Source organism: Mixophyes fleayi, chromosome 1 (assembly GCF_038048845.1).
Source record: "Mixophyes fleayi isolate aMixFle1 chromosome 1, aMixFle1.hap1, whole genome shotgun sequence".
In the NCBI taxonomy this organism is placed as follows: domain Eukaryota; kingdom Metazoa; phylum Chordata; class Amphibia; order Anura; family Limnodynastidae; genus Mixophyes; species Mixophyes fleayi.
The window spans coordinates 422,029,318-422,044,889 of record NC_134402.1 but is presented as its reverse complement, the minus strand read 5'-3'; the positions used below and the strand labels follow the sequence as shown (position 1 = coordinate 422,044,889).

Genomic DNA, 15,572 nt, shown 5'->3' with positions numbered 1-15,572 from the left:
AAATAAATGTGGCCCTTATTTTTGTGCTCTTTCATTTTTCTATACCTTTTACGTGTGTATGTGTATATATAGATATACTGTGCATATGATGTTAGATATATGTTATATAGGGTGGGGTACGGGTTAACGGCTATGGGAAAGCCGACATGCTTTTAAACGAAGGGACAATAACGATTGGCAGAAGGGCGATAATAATAAAAAGTCTACTTACTATCTAACCAAAAAGCACTTTTTCCGAAGGCCCCACATCTGTATGCCATTAGACATGGCGTGGGGTCCGGCTATTGCTGCTTTAAAACCGGCATTTTCAGTCTGTGTAGGGTAAATTACGTAATTTCCTAGTGTAGCTCTTTAGCCCATTCGGATATTACACTGGTCGCTCATTTAAACCTTCGGGAAGAAGTGCTTTTACAGTTAGTTAGTAAGTAGTCTTTTATTGTTGCTCTTCTACTAATCGTTATTGTCCCTGTCGGCTTTTCCAGAGCCGTAATAATGACTGCCACCGGATATATAGGTCGATATGACATAGATATAGAGATAGGTATATAGTGTGTGTATACATTAGTCCAGGTTTTTTGGAACAATTTGATGTTGAAACTTCTGCCACCACTTTGATTCAAGTACTGGTGTTGCCTACCCATGCAGTAACTACGTCTGCCCATAAGATGGCAGCACAGTCTACCGTTCTGTTCCCTTAATACTTTTCTTCCCGTTAGGTTCCTTGATGATTTGGATGATGATGCGATGGACCCAGAGATGGAAGAGGCTTATGAAAAGTTCTGCTTGGAGTCAGAGCGGAAGAGAAAACAGTGAAAACATGGACATAGTGAGCCCATTGTGTGGCCAGTTCAGTATGTTCAGCAAACAGGGCAGACGTATCATTCTTACACCAAATTTATTAAGTTCGAGCTTGTCTGAAACCTAGAAATTTATGCAATCTTTGTTTAACTGAATGCCAAAAAGTGTACGCTGATACCCTGTAACTTAAGATGAAAGTTTGTGTATATATTATAGTTTAATTTCTGTACAGTTAAAAGAACAGTATGTTTTTGGCTGCAATAAAAAGAAACACGTTCAAAAGTATTTTGTGTTGAGAACAACATTTCCTAACTTGATAAGGCCGCCCTACAAATCTGTTTCTGTACTACGCTGAGAGCTTGCGACACGCAGGATATGGCAGCTAATTAGTCTAGCCCTGGAAAGGCGTGGCGCTTCCGTGGGTGGGTGAAGGTGGTTATGACCAGCTCGCACCCTCCGCCAATTGGCCCAATTCCCGTTTATCAGAAGTTTTTCAGATATGTTTATACATCATCCTTCTTTACAAATACATAGTTTATTTTACCGCTGTTTTTCTGTTTGCTCAGCATGTTTATCTGATTTTCTGAAAACAAAAGCAAAAAAAAAGCCTGCTTGTGTGCCGATGAGACTGTGGTCTTGTAATATAAACATTTGAGGGAGAAGGGGGGAAAAAAGGTTTTGAATTTATTCTGCAGATGTAAATTCCATAGTTCTGTATGAAATAAGTCAATGTAAAGCCAAAGTAGAATGGGCTGCTGTTCGAAGGTGATAGTTGTATATTGACATTGTGCTATAGCTTTAGTTATAAAGTGTTTAGATTCTGTGGTTTTAGGTTTTGGATTAATACCAATCTTGCCTCAAAAGATTTGTGCAAATTGAAGGAAATGTAAAAAGATAGTGTTGAAATAGTTAACTATGAGGGCTGTGGGCAGACAGTGTAATCTTTTCCATTAAATTCTGAATTAAGTTGTGGCCATGTGACGGGAAATAGGTTTTTTATTTTACTTCTCCATTCTGTTACTTACTTTGAGCACTTTGTTGCCCTGTTTTATAGATTGTTTTAACCATTCTTTTTGCTTGCCAGTGTCTTGTATATCTCAGAACCTGATATTATGCTGTCCGTAGGTTTACGCAACCTGTGGCTATGCAGCGCTTGTGGATCTACAACTCCCAGCATGCCCTGCTACATTCTGGCTGGCATGGTTAGCTTGGACTTGTAGTTCTAGAATATCTGGAGAGCCCTAGTTTGTCAACTTCTGTTAACGTGGCTCCTGACCATCAGAGACAAGGAGGGTATATAATAAATTGGGGGTTTGAAAAAGTTCAGATGTTGCCTATAACTACAAAATGACAGCTAGAATCTGGTTGAGTGTACTAAATAAATAATAACTAGAATCTGGTTGCTATAGGCAACATCTCCACTTTTTCAAACCCGCAGTTTAGTAAATATATCCCATGGTATTCTTGAATAGTGAATGCTTCCACCTGACCCCTAACATTTCCCCCTGAAAAACACCCCCAGAACGCATTGTACTGCTTTACACACCTTTTTGTCTTGTTTTTAGTCATGCTGTGATTTAACCTTTTATGGTAGTGAATATTGAGCCATAGAAATTTTTAACTTGTCAGTATTACTGAAAGACTCTCAAATGTAAATCCTGCTGAACAGACAATATTGATTTGTTTTTATTGCACTTACACTTCTTATTCACGAAGCCTGCATATTGGGAGGGTGCGCATTATTATTGAGTATTCAAATTGTTGAATTTTCTTTTCAGCAGTAGTACATTTGTACACCGTAGGGTGATCTGACATATAATACGTATCAATGACTGCAACTCTGAAGGAAACCCCCTATGATTAATTTAACTTTTGTTAATATCCCACAAGGCCTGAAATGTACAGTCTCGCTGTGGAGACTAGGCTGGCTACTATGAAGTGAGTGAAAAATGCTTTGCCGTAGTTTAACTACAGTCTGTATGGCCTGACCTAGGTCCATACATATATATTGCTGATCTTCTGATTTCTCTGTTTAAACAAAGAATACACGTTGTTTTTTTTATATATTTTGTGTACTAAGAAAATGCACATGTTGCTAAAACACAATGGAGGCAGCTGTTTTATAGACAACCGAGGTTCCTGATATTGCCACCTATCAATCCACAAGTTACCAATGTAGTTCCTAATGAGTGGTGATGGACATTCTTATTAACACTGTTTTAGTCCAAATATGGCTGTTCAACAACGGTTCAGTGACTGGAGCGCTTCAAGTGTAGTTAAGCTTTGGAGTCCATGTTTTGTTCTGATGAGTCTCCTTTTTGTGTGTAGCACACCCTTGTCATGTCGTATTATAGCCTACAGGTCTCTGCTGCTATTGATTTTTGTTCTAAAAAAGGCTGAAATGGCTAAAATAGGGAATGTGCACCAAATTAACCCATGGCTTAGACACAGTGGATACCGCTATTTTGTAGAAGCTTTCAGCCTATTAATTCACTAAATACTAATGACATTACTACTCTAGTTCCTGCTGAATTGACGGGCTGAATACCGGTTTGGGTCACTAGGTGGCTCCCTCCAATATGCGTCAGAAAAAGACACATTAAAGGGCCATTAAACCTAACACAAGTTGCCTTGCATAAAGAAGCTACAACATAGCATTCACAGATATACATGTAAAAGTTCACCCACCTTGATAGAACATGAGATCTTTCACATTGTGTTTACATTTGCTATGTAGCCAAGTGCAAGCTACTGCTTTCTGTTATCAGGCACTACAGGCGTTGTCCATTCATGGAATTACAGACAGGTAATTTGCTGAGTGTAGGACAACTTTATCTTAAGATATATATATATATATGTTCTAAGAGGTTATCATATCTTATCAGTAGCTCTTTTGTGCAAGACAGCTTGTATTTAAACTTTAATGGTCACTTTTATGCATAAACGGTATATTGGAGTGGAGACACGTTGCACAATGTTACAGGAGCCTTTACACCACCCTTCATTAAGACAGGAGTGCTAACCCGTACTCTGTTGTACACTGGATCTACTCCATAAAGAGCAATTGCAAAAGTGCCACCTGCTTGCTATATGTACATACTGTAGTTCATCAAAAATAAAGGTTTCAAGCTTTTGATTGGTACATTTTTCAGAAATGGAATTCTCTAATTATAATCAAGCGATTAAACTTCCCCAACACTTGGCTTCATGTGGTGGTCCTTTAATGAAAGAATTCCTCCCATTTTCTTATTGGGCCCTTGAAGACTGGAGTGTGTCTGCCGGGTGCTCCCCACACTATGGAACATACTTCAGCACTGTAGGACACCCATCTGCACTGATATTCTGAGGTACATCTGCTTCCATGCTGCATTATGTATAAGAACCTAACATGTTTTGTACATTCATTGTTGTGAGAGTTATTTATCTTTTCTGTTCTACCTTGTATAAATACAGTAAATAAAAGATTTTACAATATGTCTTCTGTTTGTAATGTTGCAATCAACTAAGAATTGAGAGGTTCCTGGAGTGTTTTCTTCCTCACGGCTCTGTACACCTCAAGTTTGCTGAGTATTATTAACACATTTCCTTTTATATGTAGATAAAGAGATAACTTTTATTTTTTTTACAAACATTCCTTCATAGTTTTCTTTGGGAGGGTTACTGCAAATTGTTCAAATTAAGTAATTAAGCTACTTGCTCTCAGTGCTATTTTATAGAAAATAAACCTACTTTTTATTTCCTGCTGCTATTTCTCAATATATACAAAGGTGCTTTTCACATTATATAAGCAAGGATGTGGTACAGATCTTTCTGTTTTCACCATGACCATATGATGCTCGGATATGACCTATGCCTGGTGTACACTGTAAAGGAAACCGGTTTAATCAGTGTCTAATTCAGCATAATTAGCTCTACTTCCTCCCAACAATGATTGGTTTCTCTACCTGTCAATCATTAGCTATGTTTGTAGATAGTGTAATGGCACATCGATGGGGTTGGAGGGATTCAAATGCAGGTTGGATGTATGAACTTCTTTTTATACAGAGATGCAGTTGGCACCACAATCTTCCAGTATCCGTTTAGCAGCACCTCACATCACTAATTTGTGTTCGTGGTCCCTGCTCTTTGTGGCTTAATGATTGCCTCAAATCCCCACCTCGCAGAAGAAAGCTCAGTTCTCACTCGTACAGGACAGATCGCTGACTTCTAAAAGTCCAGGGTGCTCATATCCTGATACTGCTCGTTATAGACCAGACATCTTGGTGAGGTGTCCTACAGAGTGCATGCAGAGTTGGCTCTCACATTATGAGCAGGTCTCTGCAAATATGTCCAAAAATATAAGAGTCAGCTTTAAAAGTTAGGAACAACCGTATGCAGAGCCATTTCTGGTGCCAGGTATAATTGCTGAGCTATATCTGGTATCAAGTACACAAAGTTAAACCATATTTGGTACCTAATACAATAATGTGCTGAGCCAGACTTGCTACCAATTAAAGGCCCCCACTGTAATATGCAATGATATCTGGTGGCAAGTCTAACATGCACAGCCATTTCTAGTACCATGTTTTATAAGCAGAGCAATATCTAGAGATGGGTATAATGCAGGATCACAAGTCAAAGTACACTAAATGTCCAAAAGTATAGTGGACATGCGAACATAACATCTGTATGTGATTGTTGAACATCTCATTCCAAAACCATGGGCATTAATATGCAGTTGGTGCCTCTTAGCTGCTACAACATCTTCCATTCTTCTGGGACGGCTTTCCACTAGATTCTGGAACGTAGCTGCGGGCAGTCACATTAGTGAGGTTAGGCACTGATGTTGGCTGATAAGTTCTGGCTCGCAGCTAACATTTCAATTCATCTCTAGGGTGTTTGCTGGAGTTGAAGCCAATGCTCAGTGCAGGGCAGTCAATTTACTCCACAACAAACTTGGGAAACTATTTTTTTTTTTCTGAACCCTGCTTTGTGCATTACCCTGCTGAAACAGGAAAGGGCCTTCCCAAAACTGTTGTCACAAGGTTAGAAGCACACAATTCTCTACAATAATATTTTATGCTGTACAATTAAGATTTCCCTTCACTGGAATGAAAGGGGTGAGACCAAACCATGAAAACAGCCCCAGACCATTTTTCTTCCTCCTTAAAACTTTATAGGTGATGGTATGCATTTGGGTAGTAAGCTTTCTCCTGGCATCTGCCATACACATTCGTTCATCAGACTTCCTGATGGTGAAGTGTGCTTCATCATGCCAGAGAATGCATTTCCACTGTTCCAAATGAAGACGTGATTTTTATGTGTTCAGCATTCGGTGGCACCGTTCCTTGAACTTACGTGACCTACTCCTTCACGGCTGACCTGTTGTTGCTCCTAGATGTTTCCAATTCACAATGACAGTACTTTCAGCTGACCCAGGCAGAAATTTTACAGACTGACTTGTTGGAAAGTTGGCATCCTATGACTGTGCCATGTTGAAAGTCCGTGAGCTCTTCACTATGACCCATTCTACTGCTAATGTTTGTCTATGGACATTGTATGGCTGTATGCGTGTTTTATGCACCTGTTAGTAATGGGTGTTTTTTTTTTTTTTTAAATGGCCAAACATCTGTCGAATCTAATTCAGATTGTTCACTTGTAAGTGTCAGTTTATCAGTTATGAGCTCATCAGCTGGAGAGAATTAAATACACTGCATGGTTTGAGTGTACAATAAACTCTGCTTTATTAGTTACAAGTCCCTATCTGTATTGCAAAAATCACGTATTACAGAAAACTACGCCCCAAAAGGTTTTAACCACTCATGCTCCCTTTACACAGATGTTAATACATTCCCATTATCACACAGGAAAACTCCCCGGGGGGGGGTTGGCTTATCTCCTGTCTGCTATCGCCAAGGTTATAAGCACAGCCTTGCAAATAATGAATTACTCCTACAAAACAGGTGCATCTAATTGTCTTTAAGCTATAACAGAACAAAATGGCTATAAGGCAACAAGATGGCGTCAGCTTAGCAAAATCACATTTCTCACACCCTAAACAGTTGTGTCCACATACTTTGGCCATGTAGAGCAGATTCTGCCCTCAGCTCATCAAGAAATATATTTATACAATCTTAGAACAAATATAATTGTGAAAAAGTCAGCATATAATGAAAATTAGACTTTTTTTTTTACCTTATTAATTCACACCTCCACAACATATCTATTTTATTTAGATAAAAACATGAACCAGCGAGAATTGTTACAAGGCAGCACATCCTTATAACTAAGTCTCATGACGGGTAAACAATATCTGCAAAGATAGTAAAAACTGCAGCCAAGTAAAACCTGCATTTACCACTATCTGGGATATTGTAGAAGGTCATTCATCCATCTCTATCATTTTTTTCATTAAATTATATTTAACCCGATCAGTCAAGCGAGTTCTAATGGAAAACAAAATGGCAACAACTTTGTACTCACAAGCTGGGATTTTGTTTTATATTTAACACTTGCCTTTTTAATTTGTAAAATGATTCAATACAAAAGTGATCAGTCCTCTATAAAAGTGTTTACTGTGGGGTATGGTCAGTTTAAGTAAAATGATGTAGTGGTGACTTAAATAATAGATATGTTGCGTGTGGTTATTAAGGAATGGATGAAGAGCGCAAGATAAGCTAAACTGATGTTCTATTAAAATAAAAGTAAGAATTTTACATATAGCACTTTCTTATTGGAGCTGTAAAAATATGATCATTAGACAGGACTTCTCTACAGAGGTTTGATGGCTGTTAATAACCTGATATTGTTGTTGGGTACCTAAGGGGTGAAGAGATGAGCTGCAAGCTCTTTGTATCAGATGAGCCTTATAAGAAGCTGCAGAAGCACTGTGTATGCTTCCAGATCAGAGGTAGCAGTGGATATCAGTTGGCTTGTTTTCATGTACACTTTAGAGGTTTTGGGTGATTGACTTAAAAAAATCCCTCTGATAAAATGGAGTGCCAGCAGTACCACCAAAAAAAGTAAGCCTGTACATGACTCCATGTCACAAGATAAATGATCATTAATTTCCTCTCTCTGTTAAACTGGGGTTTTATATCTATGCTGGCTTGTACATATTTTATTACAACCCTTGGAGCATTGTACTCATGTTTTCTTAGAACTTCAGCCCTAGAAGGGGCCTAGTTGTAGTTGACATAACAAGCGCAGCCTGAGTATTTAATGGTGTGTGAAAACCTTACAATATCAGGTGTGCCCACAAGATGCCCTCATGCAGGAATGTGAGCAGGTTGGTACAGATAAAATAAGAATGCACATAAGAGAATATTCTGCATTCTGGGATGGGTAACAAATATGATTTAATCACGCTGAATCCAATAGTAACCCCTATTTTACTCAAACATAGATTTTTAGAGGATTATGTGTGGTTACTCTTGAGATGAAACCAAGAGAGTTCTAAAAATACTGATTGTGAGAAGGGGAAACTGATGCTGTCTAGGAAGGTCCCATACATACTGAGCCCAGAATCCCACCTACACCAATGAAGAGAGACCAGCTAGGTTTCCTGCTCGCCTAGACAAAGGAATAATATATTCAAGTTGTGTCATAGGTGGTCAAATTACTCCCCCAAATAGTATCCTTAAAGAATTCCCCTCCCAAAACCAGAGCCTATAAGTGTTATCCCTGCATGAAAATATTGGTTCTTTTTTTTTGGTCTTATTAGGAAATACATGATCCCTGAGGCACCCTTAAGGGTGGAGGTGTTGCTGGTAGTGCTGACAGCTAAGCTTACAAGCTAACTGAATCCTTTGAGAAGGGATAAAGACTGTTGGAGGATTGCAACTGTCCCAGTATGTCTGCAACCAATCAAAGTATGTTTAAAACTCTACTTTCTTGCCTCCAGTTCACATGAATTGAATTTTCATCTTCATGCTTTGGCCATTGCTACTAAGATCCAATTTAACTGAGCTGTGTAGCTAAATATGTAAAGGGATTTGTGGTACGTGAGGCGGGTGGTGGCGGTGATTCTTGTTACTGAACTGGATTAAATTATAAACCTTTGAATCAGGGGTTCAGGTAGGCCTGATACCTAGTCTATACTTGGTATTGTCATACTCTCTGAATCCCTGTAATAGCTTATACAGATGATCATTTGGTCAAAATGTGTTCATTCTGTGTTCTAAATTAGGTTGTGTGAGAGGGGAGCAGATAGACGGGACAAGGGGCGGGTGGGTGGACAGGGGAGCAGATAGACGGGACATGGGGCGGGTGGATGAACAGGGGAGCAGATAGACGGGACATGGGGCGGGTGGATGGACAGGGGAGCAGATAGACGGGACTGGAGGCGGGTGGATGGACAGTGGAGCAGATAGACAGGACAAGGGGTGGGTGGATGGACAGGGGAGCAGATAGACAGGACAAGGGATGGGTGGATGGACAGGGGAGCAGATAGACGGGACAGGAGGCAGGTGGACAGGGGAGCAGATAGCCGGGACAGGAGGCGGGTGGACGGAGAGGGGAGCAGATAGACGGGACAGGAGGCGGGTGGACGGAGAGGGGAGCAGATAGACGGGACAAGGGGTGGATGGATGGACAGGGGAACAGATAGACGGGACAAGGGGTGGATGGATGGACAGGGGAACAGATAGACGGCACATGGGGCGGGTGGACGGAGAGGGGAGCAGATAGACAGGACATGGGGCGGGTGGATGGAGGGGAGCAGATAGACAGGACAAGGGGAGGGTGGATGGACAGGGGAGCAGATAGAAGGGACAGGGGGCGGGTGGATGGACAGGGGAGCGGATAGAAGGGACAGGGGGGCGGGTGGATGTACAGGGGAGCAGATAGACAGGACAAGGGGCGCGTGGATGGACAGGGGAGCAGATAGAAGGGGCAGGTGGATGGACAGGGGAGCGGATAGACGGGTCAGGGGGCAGGTGGATGGACAGGGGAGCAGATAGACGGGACAGGGGGGCGGATAGACGGGTCAGGGGGTGGGTGGATGGACAGGGGAGCAGATAGAAGGGACAGGGGGGCGGATGGACAGGGGAGCGGATAGACGCGTCAGGGAGCGGGTGGATGGACAGGGGAGCGGATAGACGGGTCAGGGGGCGGGTGGATGGACAGGGGAGCGGATAGACGGGTCAGGGGGCGGGTGGATGGACAGGTGAGCGGATAGACGGGTCAGGGGGCGGGTGGATGGAGAGGGGAGCAGATAGACGGGTCAGGGGGTGGGTGGATGGACAGGGGAGCAGATAGACGGGTCAGGGGGCGGGTGGACGGAGAGGAGAGCAGATAGACAGGACAAGGGGCGGGTGGATGCACAGAGGAGCAGATAGAAGGGACAGGGGGCGGGTGGATGGACAGAGGAGCAGATATAAGGGACAGGGGGCGGGTGGATGGACAGAGGAGCAGATATAAGGGACAGGGGGCGGGTGGATGGACAGAGGAGCAGATATAAGGGACAGGGGGCGGGTGGATGGACAGGGGAGCCGATAGAAGGGACAGGGGGGCGGGTGGATGGACAGGGGAGCGGATAGACGGATCAGGGAGCGGGTGGATGGACAGGGGAGCGGATAGACGGGTCAGGGGGCGGTTGGACGGAGAGGGGAGCGGATAGACGGGTCAGGGGGCGGGTGGATGGACAGGGGAGCAGATAGACGGGTCAGGGGGCGAGTGGACGGAGAGGAGAGCAGATAGACAGGACAAGGGGCGGGTGGATGGACAGGGGAGCAGATAGAAGGGACAGGGGGCGGGTGGATGGACAGAGGAGCAGATATAAGGGACAGGCCAGTCTGGCTGTGGGGCAAGAAGTTGATGTATGTGTCCCCATCTCCCTCACAGCAGCCCTGAGTGAACATACCAGGAACAATAATGTTCATGTGATTGCGATATTCAGCGTCATGTCACGTTCCATATGAAATGTACAAGTATATTTTGACTAAACAGTGGTGTGAATTGCCATAAAAGTTATTGTTATAAAATGGGCTTGCATAAGAACTCTGAGTGGATAATTATAACTGTCAGTCCTCCAGGTCAGCACATGATAAATTCACTAGACAATTATTCTACATTGAAACCACTGTAGTTATTACCACAGCTGGTAGAATTACAGCAGACATGCAACCCGTGTCTCTCCAGCTGTTGTGGCTAGCTGAGCATACTTAGACTTGTAGTGCCACCTATGGAGAGCTACTGGTTACCTAAGTTTGTGTTATAACGTTGACAACAGATGGGGCAGGTTCTGTACCCCTTAAACTGACAGGATTAACTGCGCATGCGCATTGTTAGCATGTTCCTAGGAATGACGTTGCTGGTTGACTTGTACACCGTAGAGTTACGTATGTTTGAGGCGTCCTGGTCGCTCACCCTGGTAACGTCACGTCTTATCCAATCAGACGGTCTCAGAACATAAGACGGTTCACGCTACTTCCAATCAACGAAGAGCTGGGCGGTGCTTAGTGTGGCCGGGCAGTTTGAACCGGAGCGCAGTGCGGTCTCTGTCAGGATGTCTTCCAGCTGTGATCTGGTCCTGTACTCTGATGACTCGGTGGAGGCGCAGTACCCGGATGGAGGAAGGCTCTGCCTGTCCCCGTGCGGGACGGAGTTCATGTATGAGAGGCCCTGGGCTGGCGGGCACCCGGTGCAGGGGCCAGAGAGGGGGCGCCATAGGACGGAGTTCGTGACAAGCAGCTGCCGGGTGAGGATTAGACAAGAGCCCAGCATGCCCCTCCACCTTGTACAAACTGCTCTGCTCGTTACCCTATGTCACCCGTATTGAATTACCTGATGTCACCTATACTGAGTTGCCCGATGTCACCCTTGCTGAATTTTCCCGATGTCACTCAAATAGTGGGTGAAATAAGTATTGAACACATCAACATTTTTCTTAGTAAATAAATATTTATTGCTGCTATTGTAATGAAATTTCTCCACATGTCGGCAACAACCCTTACAATCCACACATGCAAAATCAAGCCATATATGTCCACAAACTATGTTTTGTGTAATAATGTGAAATGACACAGGGAAAAAGTATTGTACACACTTTAATACTTTGTACAAAAGCCTTTCTTGGTAATGACAGCTTCAAGAAGCCACTGGTATGGTGAAACTAGTCGCATGCATTGCTCAAGTGTGATTTTTGCCCCTTTCTTAAACATAAATAGTCCTCAGATCTTGAAGGTTCCATGGGCTTCTTCTATGACCTCTGATCTTTAGTTCTTTCTATAGATTTTTAATTGAATTCAAGTCCGGTGATTGGTTGGGCCATTCTAGCAGCTTTAGCTTTATTTTCTTTCTCTGAAACCAGTTGGAGTGTCCTTGGCTGTGTGTTTGGGATCATTGTCTTGCTGAAACGTCCACTCTCGTTTCATCTTTAGCATCTTGGTAAATGGCAGGAGATTTTTATCAAGAATGTCTTGGTGCATTTTTCTTCCCTCAACTGTATGCAGTATGCCAGTACCGTGTACAGAAAAGCAGCCCCACACCATGATGTTCCCACCTCCAAACTTCACTGTTGGTATGGTGTTCTTGGAGTAATGTGCCTCCATTTCTCCTCCAAACGTGGTGTGTATTATGGCATCCAAAGAGTTACATTTTGCTCTCATCTGACCACACTATATTCTCCCAGTATTTCACAGACTTGTCCAAATGTTGTGCAGCAAACTTTAAATGAGCTTCGACATGTTTTTTTTTTTCAGCAAAGGAGCCTTGTGTGGTGAGCGTGCATACAGGCCAAGGCGGTTGAGTACATTACTTATTGAGGTTTTTTTTACAGACAATTGTACCTGATAATTCCAGGTCTTTCTGAAGTTCTCCACAAGTGGTCCTTTTGTTCCTGAACAATTCTTCTGATATTTTTTTTCATTTCTCTGTCAGAAATCTTGCAAGGTGCACCTGGTCATGGCCGGTTTATGGTGAAATGTTCTTTTCACTTCCGGATTATGTCCCTAACAGTGCTCACTGGAACATTCAGCAGTTTAGAGATCTTTCTGTAACCAATGCCATCAGTATGTTTTGCAACAATAAGGTAGCGAAGGTCTTGAGAGAGCTCTTTGCTTTTACCCATTATGAGATGTTTCTTGTGTGACACCTTCGTAATTAGACACCTGTTTATAGGCCATCAGTTGTGGCTGAACCAGCTGGCAGGATTGCTTTCTAATTACTGATAGATTTCAGCTGGTGTCTTGGCTTTCCATGCACCTCCCATTCTTCATGTGTTCAATACTTTCCCTGTGTCATTTCACATTATTACACAAAACTTTTATTATAGCATCTATGGTTTGATTTCTTTGCATGTGTGGATTGCAAGGGTTGTTGCTGATATTTAGCGTAAATTTCATTACAATAGCCACATTAAATATATATTTACTGGGAAAAATGTTGATGTGTTCAATACTTATTTCACCCGCTGTACCTAGTTACTCAATGTTGCCCGTACTGAGTTCAGGGCTGTGCGAGAAGGGCGACCGTGCATGGCGCAACGCTAAAGCGGGGCATGGTTTATGAATATTTTAGGTTCATTTGTTTAAAATTGAGGTCCAGGGGGGCGGCAGTTTTGCTTCTCGCCCAGGCACAACATTTTTATGTTATGGCTCTGACTTTACCTGTGCTGAATTACTTGATGTTGCCCATACCTACACTGAATTAATAAGTGTATTTATTATTATCTTTTATTTATAAGGCATCAAAAAAAAGGTCCACCGTGCCATACATGAAATTTACAGTAGTATACAGACAGCAACCATCCATAATACATTAAATAAATAATTTTATTCAAAGACCAAGCATCTACTAATTAACAGATTACTTGGTAATGCAGATCAAGTTATTTATGTGACAAGACTGTCTTGTATCTCTCAGCTATCTTTACATGAAATCTCTCAAATGTGTTTCCTCTCGTTCTCTCTCTCTCATTAGGGTGGGTACACATTACAGAAAATTTCTCCCAATGCAATATTAAGGATTTTACCAACAACTGAAAGTCCTGATCAGCATTCCGATTGCTGTGTACACACTATACACATTTTACAAGATTTACTGTCAAATCTTTCATAACCATCGGCTGAAAAGACACACTCCATAGAGATCTATGGACATTGCTGGTCGTGAGTCCATACACACTTCAGAATCGGCCCAACGTCGTGCCATCATTGATTGAGATTTTTAGTTCAATTTAAAAATCAAATGAAATGATACAATGTGCTTTGGAACGATAATCGTTCGTTGTTGGAGCAACAGACTAATGTGATATAGGACCAAACGGTCGTTTATATTGTGATTGGCCCAATAATCTGGTGAAAAACCTGTATTGTGTACCCAGCCTTAGTCCCTCAGCCAATAGCTGAGGACCAGCACTTCTCCATGACTGTCTGACAAACTCCCCTCTGCAACTGCCTGTACCATAACCATTACACAACTATATGATGACCTGAGGGTTTTTACCCCGTTATGACCATACCAAATTTCACTTTTTGGGATATCTGGGTCTTGTCAGAATACAATGTAAATCCCCAGTTGGGATTTCAAGTAAAGTAAATAGTATTTTCCTGATTTTGACAATCTCAGTACTTTATACGTCTGTTTTTTACGGTCGAAATATTGCAAAATATACTCAGGGGGTCACGTTGGCATCAACAGCACTAGAGTTACGTCACTCACACCCTTCTCTAAAATCTGACGCCCTTCTGGGAAGACTTGTATCTCTGTCCTCTATACATCAGAGGACATATACTGCACATCTCTCGCATAGTGAACATTTCCAACAAGATTCCAAAGACTGTCCCTTATATAAGCTGTCCCTTATATAAGCTGTCCCTTATATAAGCTGTCCCAAGAGATGGATCTGATCTTTGTCACATGTCGTAGAGAAGAGTCGGTCTCGCTATGTTTTACTCAAATTATGTTTTGTCTCCCCAATGTATTGTTTTATTTCTTTATTGTTTTTTCTTTTTTTATTTTAGGACCAGGTTCTTCAGGCACTAAACTTTCGCAACACCTTTTCCAGTCGTCCATTTTTACCTTCAAGGCTTATACCCTCAGAGAAAAAAATTGTATGTATCTTGCTTTAATAAAAAAAAATAATGATGAAAAGCATTTGCAGCCAACAAAACAAATGGTGAAATTTGATAGCACTACATGGGTGTCTAATGAGCCAGAGAGGGAATAGTCAGACTTTCCATGGGTTTTGCCACTGTTTTCCAAATTAATAAGGATACTTGTTAATTATATGAGCACCACTTGACTCCGTCCACATGTCATTCAAGGGTGAATTTGGTTATTTTGAGTAAGCTTTTGTTACCGACAGGGGCTATGTTTCATCACCTATGTTTCTTTCACGCTACCCAAATCCAAATGCATATTGACTCATTTGCATATTAATGCCAATACCCTTAAGCTGGGTACACTCTACAGCAGTGGTTCCCAAACTTTTGCAGTTCGCGGCACCCTTAGAGTCTCCAAATTTTTTCAAGGCACCCCTCCAAAATAAATACTGAGCAGTCCTGTTTTAAAAGTAGTTGGGTCAAGAAATTGTAGTAAGTATTTAGGTCACGACAGAAATACTTATTTAGTTGTATGCAAAAATGCCCCTCTGCATCCAGGCACACTGCCCCCTCTGCATCCAGGCACACTGCCCCCTCTGCATCCAGGCACACTGCCCCCTCTGCATCCAGGCACACTGCCCTCTCTTACGTTGCCTCCTCTGCCCTCTGTCGCCCTCCTCTGCCCTCTGTCCCCTCTCACGCCGTCGCCCTCCTCTGCCCCCTCTCACGCCGTCGCCCTCCTCTGCCCTC

At 42.5% G+C, this 15,572-nt stretch overlaps 2 protein-coding genes across 8 annotated transcripts in view; both read left to right on the top strand.

Annotated features, from left to right (window-relative positions):
* Nucleotides 1-1,083, top strand: part of PAIP1 (poly(A) binding protein interacting protein 1) — a 239,709-nt gene extending 238,626 nt beyond the window's left edge. For all 5 annotated transcript variants that reach the window (XM_075183799.1, XM_075183808.1, XM_075183792.1 and 2 more), the window contains one exon: nt 717-1,083. In XM_075183799.1, coding sequence (XP_075039900.1) covers nt 717-813 — 97 coding nt within the window. In that variant the 3' untranslated portion in view covers nt 814-1,083. The remainder of the gene's footprint in view (nt 1-716) is intronic.
* Nucleotides 1,084-11,197: 10,114 nt separating this feature from the next.
* Nucleotides 11,198-15,572, top strand: part of C1H5orf34 (chromosome 1 C5orf34 homolog) — a 39,072-nt gene continuing 34,697 nt past the window's right edge. For 2 of the 3 annotated variants that reach the window (XM_075183730.1, XM_075183721.1), the window contains exons 1-2: nt 11,199-11,476; nt 14,742-14,831. In XM_075183730.1, the coding sequence (XP_075039831.1) occupies nt 11,285-11,476; nt 14,742-14,831 (282 nt within the window). In that variant the 5' untranslated portion in view covers nt 11,199-11,284. Of the gene's footprint in view, nt 11,477-14,741; nt 14,832-15,572 lie in introns of all 3 variants that reach the window. The other variant, XM_075183739.1, reaches the window with a different exon arrangement.